The sequence below is a fragment of the Nansenia antarctica genome, assembly GCF_963989245.1.
Source record: "Nansenia antarctica genome assembly, chromosome: 12".
In the NCBI taxonomy this organism is placed as follows: Eukaryota; Metazoa; Chordata; class Actinopteri; order Argentiniformes; family Microstomatidae; genus Nansenia; species Nansenia antarctica.
Window position 1 is genome coordinate 7,506,971 of NC_137682.1, and position 15,779 is coordinate 7,522,749.

Here is a 15,779-nt window from a genome sequence, read left to right on the forward strand (position 1 = left end):
TTAACATTTAGGTCCCACCTCCTCCAGCAGCTGTTCAAGCTCTGTGATCAGGTCTGTGAAGAGGATCCTGTCCTCTGGAGCGTACTCCCAACACCTCTTCATCAAAGAGTACACCTGAGAGAGAGAGAGAGAGAGAGAGAGAGAGAGAGAGAGAGAGAGAGAGAGAGAGAGAGAGAGAGAGAGAGAGAGAGAGAGAGAGAGAGAGAGAGAGAGAGAGAGAGAGAGAGAGAGAGAGAGAGAGAGAGAGAGAGAGAGAGAGAGAGAGAGAGAGAGAGAGAGAGAGAGAGAGAGAGAGAGAGAGAGAGAGAGAGAGAGAGAGAGAGAGAGAGAGAGAGAGAGAGAGAGAGAGAGAGAGAGAGAGAGAGAGAGAGAGAGAGAGAGAGAGAGAGAGAGAGAGAGAGAGAGAGAGAGAGAGAGAGAGAGAGAGAGAGAGAGAGAGAGAGAGAGAGAGAGAGAGGCTACTTGAAGCAGGATATGATGGAGACAGACCCTACCAACACAAGCTACCTCAGTCATAGGTCAGATCTTCAGCAGGATCAAACTAGTATGCATGTGCAGCAGAGGTGGGAATGGTGTTCATGGGCTCATCATCTTGTTCTCATTGGGGAAAAAATAGGCATCTATAACTGTACGTAGATGTAGAGTAAAGTAACATGCCCGACTTAACATTCAAAGTGGGATGTTAGGCTAATGGAAATGTAAACATTCAGTGCGTCCTCTTACCGTGTCTGGGCAGCGAAGTGGACGGGGCAGTCTCCTACCCGCCATCAGCACCTCCACCAATCGGGTCACAACCATTTGACCACGGGTGGGACGAAGCATGTCCTCGAAGACCTGTTGAACAATGAAGCATGAGTCAAAAATGTATACTACTGCTAATATTCCTACAAGTACTACTACTACTACTACTACTACTACTACTACTACTACTACTTCTACTACTGCTAATATTACTACAACTACTACTACTACTACTACTACTACTGCTAATATTACTACAACTACTACTACTACTACTACTACTACTACTACTACTACTACTACTTCTACTACTACTGCTAATATTACTACTACTACTACTACTACTACTACTACTACTACTACTACTCGTGAGCTTAGAATTATAAGGTTCTATCTCCGTTTAGGGCAGTTCAGAGATATTGAGCGTCAAAGTTTTTACATTCCATTATGTTTTGTGAGATGGAACCTTTGTATTTTATTAATTACTAACTCAAAAATGTCAACATTTTAAAAATAACACCACACAGGCATTAATACCTAATGGATCCTAATGGATCAGATTATGTAAAAAACTCAAGTTTGACAAAAATTGAGATAGAACCTTATAATTCTAACGTCACGTACTACTATTACTATATTACTATTACTACTACTACTACTACTACTACTACTACTACTACTACTACTACTACTACTACTACTACTACTACTACTATTACTACTACTACTACTACTACGTCTACTACTGCTAATACTACTGCTAATATTACTACTACTACTACTACTATTACTATATAACTACTACTACTATTACTACTACTATTACTACTACTACTACTGCTAATATTACTACCGGTACTACTATTACTACTACTACTACTACTACTACTACTATATTACTACTACTACTACTACTACTACTATTACTACTACTACTACTACTACTACTACTACTACTACTACTACTACTACTACTACTACTACTACTACTACTACTACTACTACTACTACTACTACTACTACTACTACTACTACTACTACTACTACTACTACTACTACTACTACTACTACTGTGTTCAGGCAGGAAGGGCCTCACCGTTATCGGGCTGTTGCTTGGGTCACAGTAGGTCATCAGTTCGTAGAGGGTTACTCCAAAGGACCACACATCAGATGCAGGGTAAAACTTAGAGTCCAACAGACACTCAGGAGCATACCTACAAGTTAAGAATTGTTCATCAAAACACATACAATCAGAAGCCCTGTAATGTGTAGAGTTATACAACGGTCACATAACATACACTACATGGATATACCCTTAGTTCCAGTGAAGGGAAATCTTAATGTTACAGCATACAATGCGATTCTTGAGAATTGAATCAAAATCCATATGCATTTAATATTCTATTTCTATGGTGCATTTGCCCTCCTCACCAGAACACAGGGCTGACACTTTCATCTGTCACTTTGTAATAGTTCTTGTCCTCCTTGATGCTCTTGGTGAGGCCAAAGTCTCCGATCTTCACTGTGTTCTCATTCTCCACTAGAACATTCCGTGCTGCCAGATCGCGATGGATGAACCTCTGAGATCCCAGATACTCCATTCCCTAAGAGAGACATTAGACATGAAATGACATTAGACATTTGATGAAAACTTTTGTAAATCCACACATCAGGGAGGTCTTACAGAGGGGCATACAAATGCAAACACGACAACACGTTCTATACAACTCGAAATCAGTGTTGGGTAAGCTACTCTGAAAATGTATTTACTAATTACTTTACAAGGAAATAAATCGAACCAAATTAAAGCTACCGTTGACAGAAACATAGTTCATCAAACTAAATCTGACTTGAAAAACTAGATTTGAAAAACTAGACACTACATCGAAACTACCTTATCTAACACGACAGTCAGTTACTGAAAGATGACCAGTCCATGTCACGTAAAGTGTGTGACTGAAATCAATGAAGAAATAGTAGGGAAATTGAAGTTGAAGGGAATAACAGCTAAATTCCAGTTTTTTAGTTTTTCCTTTGGAAAAATGCACACCGCTACATGGCAAAAAGGAAGTTAACTACAGGAAACACTAAACTTACATTTTAAACCACCAAGCTACTGCAAAATGCAGTTAACCTGATAGTTCTACTAGTACTACATGTAGTGGAACTACTCCCCATTACTACTTGAAATGAGCATAAGTGACATTGCTGTTACTCCATAAAGCCATAATATGTAAGGATGCAATCTCCACTGTCAGAACCATACATAATCAAGGGCCCAGGACAGAGGTTGTCCAGTAGTACCTGGCAGATCTGCACAGCGTAGTGGAGGAGTCTCTTGAGGTCCGTCTGGTGCTTCCTCCGGGGGAGGTAGTCCTTCAGGCTCCCAGCAGGCAGATACTCCATGATCAGCTGAATGGTGCTTCCACCTGGGGGGAGGATGTGGATGTTACGGTACATGTGGGAACACGGTACACGTGGGAATACGGTACATGTGGGAATATGGTACATGTGGGAACACGGTACATGTGGGAATACGGTACATGTGGGAAAACTAGGGTTAGGGTTAGGAATAGGGTTGGGGTTAGACATGCCAGCATGTACCAAGTTGACATAGCACCTAACCCTAACCCTAGTTTTCCCACATGTACCGTATTCCCACATGTACCGTATTCCCACATATTACCGTAACAGATACACAATGTGGTCTTTGCACAATGTAAGAAAACATTTCTTCTAGGCTTCTCTTTATATTGTACTTTAAAGGGTCCCAGTGCTCAATGTAAAGCAACTACTAAATACATTAAACTGGGACGCACTCTAAAACAAGTTAAACAAAACGAATTATTTATTTACTTGTTTAGAATAAGAAAAGCAGAAAAATCGAGCACAAACAGAGAATTCTAAGTCTTGTTTTGGAGTGTGTCCCATTTCTTTCTAGGAGCATGCTGCAGTACTGTATACACACACACACACACACACACACACACACACACACACACACACACTGTACTACACTATACTGTATGTGTCTCTGTCACTAGTCTCGTTCTCACCTGCTATACATCTCTGATGATAGGCAGGCACACACACACACACACACACACACACACACACACACACACACACACACACACAGTAGGAATTCAGACAGAAACATTCACACACAAATTCCTACTAAATGCGAATGTGTAGGTAAATGTTTTTGCGTGTGAATGTGTCTCTGTGTTATGCCTGGAATCCCTGGCTGTGCCTACAGTATTGCATGTGTCTTCTCACCTTCCTCACTGCACACCCCCTTGTATTTGACAATGTTGTGGTGGTAGAGCTCTCTCATGGTGTCTATCTCTCTCCTCAGGGTACTAGCCTTCTGGCCTCGGCTCGCTGGCTTCAGGGACTTGACGGCCACCAGCTCCCCTCTACCGTCCCCCCGGGTGTCATACTGACACAGTTCCACCTTCCCAAAGTGACCCTGCAACGCACAGCGGATCAGTTTAGTTTGAAAAAAATGAAGAAGGAAAAAACAGAAAAACCTAACCGTAGAAGTTTAACTCAAAAAAATAAATACTAATGCCAATTATTTATGTTGATGTAACAAAATGGACCCTTTACTGCAACATAGACTACACGCACGCACGCGCACACACACGCACACACACACACACACACACGCACGCACGCAAATCAATCAATCCAAACTATGGGTTGTGATAAGTCATGTCCCCACCTCTCCCAGGTCTTTGATCTTGCGGAGGAACCTGGTCTCAAACACTGTGGGGTCCTCTTCCTGGAGGGGCGGGATCAGACCTGTGGCCATGGTGGGATCTGGGCGAGGGGGGAGGGGGGAGAGGCACACAGACACGCTTATAACATGGAGTCTGGTGGTGAGTCATATACACATGCCCCATTTTCTACTAGTATGTGCTATGTACACACACACGCACGCACACATCTGCAATGACATACAACCTGATCAGCTACAACAATCTAAAATACACACACACACACACTCACACACACACACACACACACATACTCACACACACACACACACACACACACACACACACACACAGGGGTAAGAAGAAATCGTAAGAGGAACAGGGAGAGAGAGTATTGAGAGATAGAGATAGAGAGAGAGACAGAGAGAGCGTGAGAGAGAGACAGAGAGGGTGACAGTGAAGACGGTGACTGTGTCAGTCATCTTACTCTGCTCAGCCACTGCGGTGAGGTCCCTGGAGATGGCTCTGAAGAAGGGCCTCCTCTTGGGGTCATAGGTCATGCACTTAGTGATGAGATCAGCCAGCTGAGGGCAGTCTGAGGTCACCAGGGCACACTCAGCCCCGTAGAACCTCTCCTTCTGCTCAGGGAAGAGGGGAGGAGAGAGGAGAAGAGGGGAGGAGAGAGGAGGAGAGAGGAGAAGAGGGGAGGAGAGGAGAAGAGAGGAGAAGAGAGGAGAAGAGAGGAGTTGGATCAGGGTAAAGGTGCTTGTGTAAGTGAGATGTTGAGTTTGTGTGTGCAATATACTGTATGTGTACTGTACATTTGTGAGCAGTGTGTGTGTGTGTTTGTGTGTGAGTGAGTGTGTGTGAGTGTGTGTACCTCGATGAGTTTCTTGTCTTTCAGGGGAACTTCTCCCTCATAGCAAATCTCCCATAAGGTGGTGCCGAAAGCCCACTTGTCCACAGCCACGCTCAGAGACTGGGGGTCTCTCACACACTCCGGGGCGATCCACGGGATCCTCTCCACGCACGCTGCAATGACACGCAACCTCAGCTACAGCAGTCTAACGCACACGCCATTTATCCACACAAAATACCCACATAACGACTGTTACGTCCCACGTCCTGTGTTTCTGTGTTTTGTAGTATTCCCTTCTGTGTCTCCACCTCTCACTAACTTAATGCAGGTGTCCGCCCACAATCGGCCTGACATCACGTCCATCATCTTTAGTGGGCCTGTACCAGACCAATCGGCAGCTAATCAGCCCAGTTTAAAGAGTCCTCCTGTCCTCTGTTCGAGAGCCATTGTTTGTGTTTGTATTTGATAGTTTCTTTGAAAGTCCTGTGGCTAATCTCCATGCGTTAATGTTTATTTTGGCTCATAATTGAACCTATTCTTCGGTATAGGGTTTTAGTTTTAGTATGTTTCTACGCACAGGCCCAGAGGGGATAGGTAACTTTAACACATAGAAACCTTTCAGGTCGGGAAGAGATGCCAACCTTTTCCTATGGTTAGGTAGTCAGTGTGGATTGTGTGGATTAGGACGTCACTACCGACAAGTGTTAATTTTGGCAGGCTATTTAGTCACTTAGTCTTTGGTGTTTAGATGAAGTCTAGTCTCAGTCCACAAAAACTCCAAAACATTTTAGTCGAGTTTTAGTCGCTGACTACGGCTAGACTAAAATGTTTTGGGGTTTTTGTGGACTGAGACTGCACTGGAATGTTTTCAGTTTTCATCAACTGGAACTGGACTGGAACTAAGAAAAATGGAGGTGACTTGGTGTGACTAGAACTGGTGTGCATCTTCATCTAAACACCAAATACTAAGTGACTAAAAAGCCTGCCAAAATTAACACTGCTACCGACTCAGCAAATTTGATACATTTCTCTTGATCCTGAGAGCCCCCTGCTGGTGACAAACGTAAAATGACAGCAACAAAAAGTGAAGGATTCGAATACTTTCCGAATCCAGTGTACGTACCCTGTCTGCTGAGCACTGAGACGGGGACTCCAGGGCCGCTGAGCTTGATGAAGGGAGGACCGCTCTCTCCATCCAGACCTCCCCGCTCCACCAGCACGTTCTTAGCACACACATAGCCATGGACCAGCTTCTTATCCTCCTGAGGACACAATCACATGCACACACATACACGGACACAGACAACGACAAGGACACACACACACACACACACACAAGGAGGTGTTAGGTCAGCCATGAACAGGGTTATTTGAGAGAGAATGAGGACAAAAATAGTGAAGATTTGTTCACACAAGCCTGCTCCTCTCCTCTCCTCTCCTCTGATCTCCTCCCATCCCATCCCCTCTCCTCTCCTCCCCTCCCCTCTCCTCTCTCCTCTCTCCTCTCTCCCCTCTCCTCCCTCCTCTCCTCCCCTACCCTACCCTACCTTCTCCTCTCCTCTCTACCCTCCTCTCCTCTCTCCCCTCTCCTCCCTCCTCTCATCACCTACCCTACCCTACCTTCTCCTTTCCTCCCCTGCCTTGCCTTCTCCTCTCCTCTTTACCCTCCTCCCCTTTTCTACCCTCCTCTCCTCTTTACCCTCCTCTCCTCTCTACCCTCCTCTCCTCTCTCCCCTCGTCTCCTCTCCTCTCATGTGTCTCACCATATAGCTGAGTGCGCTGGCCAGCTGATCGGCCACCTGGAACTTCCAGGGGGTGCTGAGGAGCAGACGATGTCCACGCATAAACAGATCCAAAGGACCCAGTTTCACAAACTCCTCCACAATGATATCTGAGCAGGGACCACACACACACGCACACACACATGATTTTTTTGAGGGGGAAGGAAACACAGCTTGGCATTTGTTTTTAGAGAAGTGCAAAATGTTTCTAAAATGTAGGCACACACACACACACACACACACACACACACACACACAAAGGTCTGAAGCCTCTTTCATAACATTTCCAACAATTGGTCCTGTCACTTGAATTGTCTTGACATTTCATCCTCAAAAGCCTCTGGAATTGGACACGACTTAATGTACTGTCATTATTTCTACAGCATCATATTGTGACGTTAGAATTATAAGGTTCTATCTCCATTTTTGTCAAAATTTAGTTTTTTACATAATCTGATCCATTAGGTGTTTATTAATGCCTGGGTGGTGTTATTTTTAAAATGGTGACATTTTTTAGTTAGTAATTCATAAAATACAAAGGTTCCATCTCACAAAACATAATGGAATGTAAAAACGTTGACGCTCAATATCTCTGAACTACCCTAAACGGAGATAGAACCTTATAATTCTAAACGGAGATAGAACCTTCTCATTCTAAACGGAGATAGAACCTTATCATTCTAAACGGAGGCAGAACCTTATAATTCTAAACGGAGATAGAACCTTATCATTCTAAACTCACGATATTCTAGTGTATGATGTCACTATGACTGTTAGGAGTGCAGGGGGAGTGTTAAAACTGTGAGCCAGTCAGGTGACTTACTGTCCAGGTTGCGGACACAGATGCCGTGCACCAGAGCGACGTGTTTGTGAGACACCTGCCGCATCACACTGACTGTCTCAAAGAAGGCCTGGGGAAAGGGGACAGGGTCAGGGGTCAATGGTGAGGTGGAGAGGAAGAGTCTGTGTGTGTTTGTGTGAGTGTTTGTGTGAGTGTGTGTGTGTGTGTGTGTGTGTGTGTGTGTGCGTGTGCGTGCGTACACAGTACAGTATATGAGTGTGAGTGTGTCTGTGTGTGTGTGTGTGTGTGTGTGTGTGTGTGTGTGTGTGTATGTGTGTGTGTGTGTGTGTGTGAGTGTGTGTGTGTGTGTGTGTGAGTGTGTGTGTGTGAGTGTGTGTGTGTGTGTGTGTGTGTGTTTGTGTGTGCGTGCGTACACAGTACAGTATATGAGTGTGAGTGTGTCTGTGTGTGTGTGTGTGTGTGTGTGTGTGTGTGTGTGTGTGTGTGCGTGTGTGCATACACAGTACAGTATATGACTGCGAGCGTGTGTGTGTGTGTGTGCGTGCGTACACAGTACAGTATATGACTGTGAGTGTGTGTGTGTGTGTTCTCACCAGAGAGAGGTCCCTGTGTTCAGACCCCAGCACCTTGAGGACCACCGCCACCTCCTGGGAGGCCTGGTAACCCTGGTAACCCCAGTCATCCTTCTCCTCCTCACTCCTGACCCTCAGTCTGCCTTCGTAGATGTACGTTCTGGTGCCACAACCCAGATGCTTCTCCTGGACACACATCAAACAAAAACATGGATCACAGCACGGACAAGACAGCACGATGTGGATGTTGACGACCGATGTTTGGAATGAAGAGTAACGGTACCAGTGTAGTGTTTCTCACACACACACACACACACACACACACACACACACACCTACCTGTACTATGTCCTCTTTGAGGATCCTGTGAAAGATGAGCTGACCCTTCGTAGGGTGTGTTAGATCCACGTCTTTCTTCGTGATCAACAGCAAGTTGGAGATTTCTAAAACAGAACAACAGCTGGGATTGATCCAACCAACCAGGAAGGCTTACTGCAGCTCCAATAACAACATTCTGTTTGCACTATACATGTCAGAGGGTGTATGAGGGCTATGGGGAAGAAAAATATATTATTGAAGAAACACTGCTCGGGGTGCACACCTCTCTCTCTTGCCCTGTGTAAAGAAGTATCTCTCTCTCTCTCTCTCTCTCTCTCTCTCTCTCTCTCTCTCTGTCTGTCTGTCTCACTCAGTAAGATCATTTGTGGAGAGGAAACAAAAACAGACAGGCACCCACTTGACTTGTCTGATCTTGACTTCAAACAGCCACCTGATTCAGGAAAACCACAGTGACAATGCATCATTTCCTGTGTAACAGGGGAGCTGGGGGTTGGTTGACTGTCTGCTGTGTGGTAATGCTTGTATGGTTCCATGGTAGTGATAATAGTGCTATGGTAGTAGTGCTATAATAACTGGGAAACTGTGGATGTGGTACGGTATGGCAGTATGGCATAAAAGCATGCTAATGTATGCCGGTAGCAGGATGCTGGTGGTGGTAGTGGTGGTGGTACATTACTGTTTTTAAAGGTTATTATTATTTTTTGCAGTGGGGTAGTGGGGTTTATTTTTTTTATTGGACAAAGACAATAGAGAAAAGACATGAGGAGAGAGGATATCAGCAGGGCATGGGCCGGATTGGAACCCATGCCAACACAGGCATACAGTGCTGCTTGAAAGTATGTGAACCCCTTGTGCAATTATAGATTATTTTAGTTTTTTACCACGAAATCTTTATTTAATCAGAACCAGTCAGAATCAGAACCAAGCGAACCTGAACACTAAAATGCTACAAAGTTAAACATGACACCTTTCTGCACATTTTAAAGCAAGGTTTTTAAATGATCAAAAAGGAAAAGGGCTCTGTGCAAACGTTTGAGAACCCTTTTGGATTATTTTTGTTCCCTTTTGAGAAGATGATTACTAAGGCCCAGACCAAGGTGATTTACTCGTTAGGGCTTCAATGAGTCAGGTGAATATAATTCCAGGGTTGAACTAATATATTCTGAAGTAACTCCATGCCTTCTAAAGTATGTGATGAAATGTGTTTAACTTTGTATCATTTAGAGGTTAGGTTTGCTTCTTTTCACTTAACAGATATTAATTGTAAAAGTGATTTTGACTAGGGGTGCCCAAATGTTTGCACCCCACTGTATGTGTTCTGTAGGCCGTGGTGCTAGACCCCTGGACCACCCGCCACACAAGATCCTCCAGTTGGGGTTGGGGTTGGGGGTTGGGGGTTGGGGTAAGGTGCTGGGGGCAGGGTAAGGCCTACCTCTGGGCTGGGGAGGGCAGGCTCTGCGGAGCTGGAAGGTGACTCTGTCAGCGCTGAGATTCTGGCCTCTCAGGTGTTCCATAAGTTCCCTGAGAGAAGGTTTACTCATCTCCGTCCCACTCAGCCCGTAACCCTCCGGCCCCGCCGTGATCTGAAAGCTCCTGTGCTGCCTGCTCTCAACCAGGTCCAGCTAAACCAGATAGGCCAAAGGGGGGTCAGGGGGGGCAGTAGGGGAGGTGGGGGGTGGGGCAGAAGCAGAGAGGGAGAGAGGAGAGAGAGAAGTGTCAGAGGAGAGGAGTCAGAGAGAGGTGGTAGGCAAAGAAAACACACAATAAATCAAACGTTTACCGGCTCTTTTAGACGGAGGGCCTACTGTAGCATCGTGCAGGTGTGTGCGTGTGTGTGTGTGTGTGTGTGCGTACACAGTACTGGCTCTTTTAGACGGAGGGCCTACTGTAGCATCGTGCAGGCAGACAACGTCTGAGAAGAATAACAATAGCTGTATGTTTTTTATATTGACAATGGATGGATGGCACTATTATTATTATTATTTATTTATTTTTATTGGATGTTTACTATTTGATTTTATTTGTCTCTCTCTCTGTATTACTGATATGATGGGGAAAATGTCTAGCCTAATTCTTGTCTATGTTGAAAATGTTTGTTTAAAAAGAAAACATTTAAATGTATGTAATTAAGAGAGGGAGGGGGGGGGGTTATTTGATTTTCATGTTTAGAAAAGAAAAACACGAAAGAAAGAGTCATCTGTGATATTTGTGTATACTTCGTATATATGTACTCTTTGAATAAAAACGTTGTTAAAAAAAAGAAAAAAGAATAGCTGTATACTACTGGAGGCTGGTGGAGTTAGAAATCAGAGCACAGGCTCATAGTAATGCACGAAATGCAATGAGGAATGTTACCGTTCCTCATTCTGTTCCATGAATTATAATGAGCCAGTCGTTCTTGTTCTACCTCCACTGCTGTATAGTGGCCTATAAAATCTGTACATACAGTAAACATGTAAGGTGTTATTAACACAACTGTACACTAATGCACCTGTCTGTATACCTCATTGCATATGACAGTGAGGAGGATATGGTCATAGTCGATGCAGCTCCAGCGCAGGACGTAGGTGCCCTCTTTCCCGCCCTCCTGACGCAGCTTGTGGGTGGTGTAGTCCATACTACGGAGGGCAGGAGGGGTCAGAAGGTGACAAACAAATGAGGTTTTGTATCACTGAAAAAACATCTCTTATTTGACAAATATACTGTATTTACAATATTCATATATACAATATTCATTCATAGAACATGACAGAAAGGGACTTGCAATTATTTCACCTATAATTTAGCAGGGAGTCCCATTGAGACCAAGGTCCCAGTTTTTACAAAGGCGCCCTACATACACTTTACACAAACACAATTTCTAATAAAACATAATACACATGCAAACACAAACACAAGAAAAATAATTCAATAAAGAATTGCGGCACCAGAGCAACTAACTGAAACATTCTCTGCGGTTTGCTCCAGCAGGGAGGTGCGGCACAACTACAAGCAGATTTACCCAATGAGGAAAAAGGGCAACTGACCTTTTACAGTTAAAAATGTTATTTCCCAGAAATCGTCAAAACAGGTTTTACCTGCCTATCAAATGACATTGAGGCGGCGAGAACTAAAATTCACCTGATTGGTCCGTGACAGCCCTCCTGCAGGTTCCGCACCACAGAGGGTGGCGCCACATCTGTACATAGGAAATGATGCGCGTCCACTGTCAGACGGAAGTATCCGTCGACGAGGGCAGCGAAGGACAGCGCCTCGGCGTGGAAGCCCAGGCACAGCTCCTGTGACGGACACACGGCCGTGTTCAAACATCAACACTCCACACCGGAGAGAAAGAGACAGACATGGGGAAAATATAGGGGCTTTGGACAGGACAGGGCCAACGTGAGCCGTACCACACTGGCTCTAACAGGTTCCTTTCACATTGTCCTTTTTCAGCATCATTTAAAAAGCTTGTCTTGGCGCAGCTCAGACTCAGGCTCTGCGACGTAAAATGAAGACTGTAACTCTAGTATTCCTGTAAACATAATAGAACTGAGCCTTGACTGACTATCAATGGCTCTTTCAAATATCTGGCTTTGTTGAATGAAACATTTACCATCTTTTTATTGTCCTGTTTGAACACGGTGACCGTGGAGCCCTTGATGACGATGTGTGTGATCTCGTGGAAATCCGAGAAGCTTTTCCAGTCATTCCGATCGACATCTTGAATCTGTTTGTTCCATCTGTAGTCGGTTTTGAATTTCTTGGATTTGTTTGTGTCTTTGGGAGCCCCCATGCTCTGTTGGGAATTAGAAAAACACACATTTTGATAAACATGGTACTGAGCACATTTTCAAAGAACGACTGTAGCCTTGTTAACATCTCAGGATATGAGGTGTAGCTCAGCTAACATCTAACACATTTTGTATATGACTATATACACATAATAAACAATCTATAATATGCATATACGTACTATAATAATGCTACTATTAAGGCCTTTCTGGCTGTTCCGGAGTCTAGACTGAGGTCATAAGGTCACTGTGCCTTTGCCATTAGGTTCCCCTAGACTCTGGAACAACCTACATACCTGAGGATATTAGGCTAGCAAGATCAGTAGTCTCTTTAAAATCTCTTCTTGAAACTCATTTTGATTGACTAGCCTTTAATTGAGGCTTCTCTTATTCTTTTTAATAATTATGTCTGTGTTTTACTGTTACTACTTATATATTTTTTTGGGTTTTGTTTTTGTCTATCTATTTGTAAGGCACTTTGTAACATAGTTTTTTAAGGTGCTATATAAACACAGTGTATTATTATTGTTATTATTATTATTATTATTATTATTATTATTATTATCAACATTAGCCATTCTCACAATCAGAGTTTTCTTCCTCCACTTGAGGCCGGTGTTTCCAGACACGAGGACCTGGTAGTGTGTTGGCTGCGGCCAGTCACAGGAAGAAGCCAGCTCTGGGATCTTGCCCTCGCTGTCAGAGATGCAGAGGTGCTCCGGCTCATACACCTCCCAGCCGAAACCACAGGTCAGGGTCTCCAGCGTGGTCAGGTACTTGACCTTGATGTCGTGGGCGCTGACGTTGTTGCTCTGCACCGTCCTGTTGTTGAACTCTGTCAGGAAGTGCTGGAACACCCTGGCGATGCGGAGGCGAGTCAGGAAGTTGCGTTGTCGGATGACTCTGTTCACGCTCTCTGGGATGTACTTCTTATAGCTGGAACGGTCGAGGGTAGATGAAGTGGAAATGATTGTGGGAGATAGATATGTGTATTGACTGTGTGTGTGTGTGTGTGTGTGTGTGTGTGTTCAGAAATGTTTTATAAAACAGTAAAACCACATATTGTCTTTGGCTACCTGGTCTCCCCAGCTAAATCGGGGATGGTGATGTTCTTTTCCATGGCGTGATGTGAGATGGATAACACCGCCATCCCCAAGCACTCGTTCTCAATAAGGTGGACCTCTTCCTCGTTTTGAGGGCTACGCACTGCGACACGCCCTTTCAGGAAGTCACATTGTCCCTGGAGTAAACACACACACACACACACACACACACAGAAACACAATGAAGGAGGAGATCATCTTCCAGAGTTCTACATTTAAGGGTTAGAACTTTTCTGGAATGTCATCATTGTGTTTTAGGGTCTGCAATGATACCTGGGCAAAGATGTACTTCAGCGAGGCAGCGTCTAAGAGCGGAGATCCCTCTGGTTCTGTCTTCCCGTCGGTGCCAGTCTTCCTCTTGCTGATGGCGTGCCTGCAAACCCGTGCCATGCTGTCGTTTGTACCATGCCAGTTGGTGAAGTAGAACCTGGACAAAGAGATGAGGGTTTGCCTTGAAGCTGCTTCAGTCAATATTGAAGGCTGTGTCTGTGTCCATAAACCATGTTCAGGGCAGGTTTTGCACATCAGAGAGCTACCAAATGTGAATATGATTCAATCTGGTTGTCCCTTAACTCAGCTGTCCCCCAACCACCGGGCCATTTGTACCGGGCCGCACAGAAATAATGTTTTTTTTGTGTGTGTGTTTTAAATGTTTTCTTTTCTGAGTGGGGCAGTCCTACTCATATTTTTCTTTTTATTGTGATAGAGATAGTAGAGATTTGACAGGAAGGATGGGTGAGAGAGAGAGAGAGAAGGGATGACATGCAGGATATGTCCACGGCTGGAATCGAACCGAGACCCCTGCAGTTACGTGGTCAACGCTTAGTCCGCTACGCCACCTAAGCGCCCCTAGATGTTTTATTTAGGAAAATTACCGGATACATCCGTCTGTGCCTCTTGACAGATGTCAAGATGCTCGTCTCAGTCACGTACGTTATCCCCAAAATTTCAATGAGCAAAAATTTGTAAAAAACAAACATCTTTGGAGAGCTTCTTTGGAAATCCCCCACACATTGAAGGCCGGTCCGTGAAAATATTGTCTTACATGAAACCGGTCCGTGAAACCGGTCCGTGCCGCTCCCTTAACTCACTGCCAAAGAATTCGGGAAAAACCCACCACCTAGAGTGCCAAGTGTTTTATGTGGTATTTACCTAGCAACAATACTTTGATTGGCTAGAAAATGAAGCATCGTCATTTATGCATTTTTGGTGAATAAAGTCATCCATGGCACTCTAGAAGGTTGTCTACAATCTGGGCGATTCTATTCACCCTCTGCACTAAATGAGTTAACGTGAGCAACTACAGAATCATACAGGGTTAAGACTGACCTCATGCGATAGTAGAGCCTCAAACTGGTGCTGTCCTCTATTTTGAAGGTGTGATTGGGAGGGTACCAGATGTCCCTGCTGTCGTCGTAGAGGGCAAACAAGTTGAAGCAAAGAGGGGATATGCCTAAAGAAGAGAGAACTCTGTTATTTCCCTAAAACCAATTATGTTATTTTAGAGTCCAATTCATGAGAATTCCATGACACAATGATTCATTGAGGAAACGGAACGTGACTCACCACACTTCTTGGCTGCATCTGTACACAGCTCCTCGGCCGTATGGCAACCCCTGAAAAAAACCAGTTGGTGCAAGTCTCCCAGGTAGAAGTGTACCTCGAGGCCCTGTGCTATAACTGGAACTGTGAATTCACCTTTCCTCTTCCTCCTCATCTTCACAAACAGTTGCCTGCCCAGTTCCATTGGACCGAGTCTCGGCATCCAGTCCCTTGAATACTGAGAGAGAGAGAGAGAGAGAGAGAGAGAGAGAGAGAGAGAGAGAGAGAGAGAGAGAGAGAGAGAGAGAGAGAGAGAGAGAGAGAGAGAGAGAGAGAGAGAGAGAGAGAGAGAGAGAGAGAGAGAGAGAGAGAGAGAGAGAGAGAGAGAGAGAGAGAGAGAGAGAGAGAGAGAGAGAGAGAGAGAGAGAGAGAGAGAGAGAGAGAGAGAGAGAGAGAGAGAGAGAGAGAGAGAGAGAGAGAGAGAGAGAGAGAGAGAGAGAGAGAGAGAGAGAGAGAGAAGGAGAATTACATGATATTGGCGTTAC

At 44.6% G+C, this 15,779-nt stretch overlaps 1 protein-coding gene across 1 annotated transcript; it reads right to left on the reverse strand.

Annotated features, from left to right (window-relative positions):
* LOC308168812 (tyrosine-protein kinase JAK1-like) lies at window positions 1-15,457 on the reverse strand (the record flags this gene model as incomplete). The annotated part of the gene is made up of 23 exons (XM_080543456.1): window positions 1-114; window positions 724-834; window positions 1,838-1,955; window positions 2,173-2,345; window positions 3,046-3,170; window positions 4,021-4,213; window positions 4,469-4,566; window positions 4,951-5,101; window positions 5,344-5,495; window positions 6,446-6,584; window positions 7,086-7,213; window positions 7,927-8,014; window positions 8,499-8,663; window positions 8,817-8,920; window positions 10,249-10,438; window positions 11,320-11,434; window positions 11,937-12,094; window positions 12,412-12,594; window positions 13,174-13,525; window positions 13,666-13,829; window positions 13,966-14,119; window positions 15,022-15,145; window positions 15,259-15,457. 23 exons carry the CDS (start codon window positions 15,455-15,457, stop codon window positions 1-3), a joined length of 3,498 nt encoding a protein of 1,165 aa, XP_080399582.1.
* Between the last annotated feature and the right edge of the window lie 322 nt (window positions 15,458-15,779).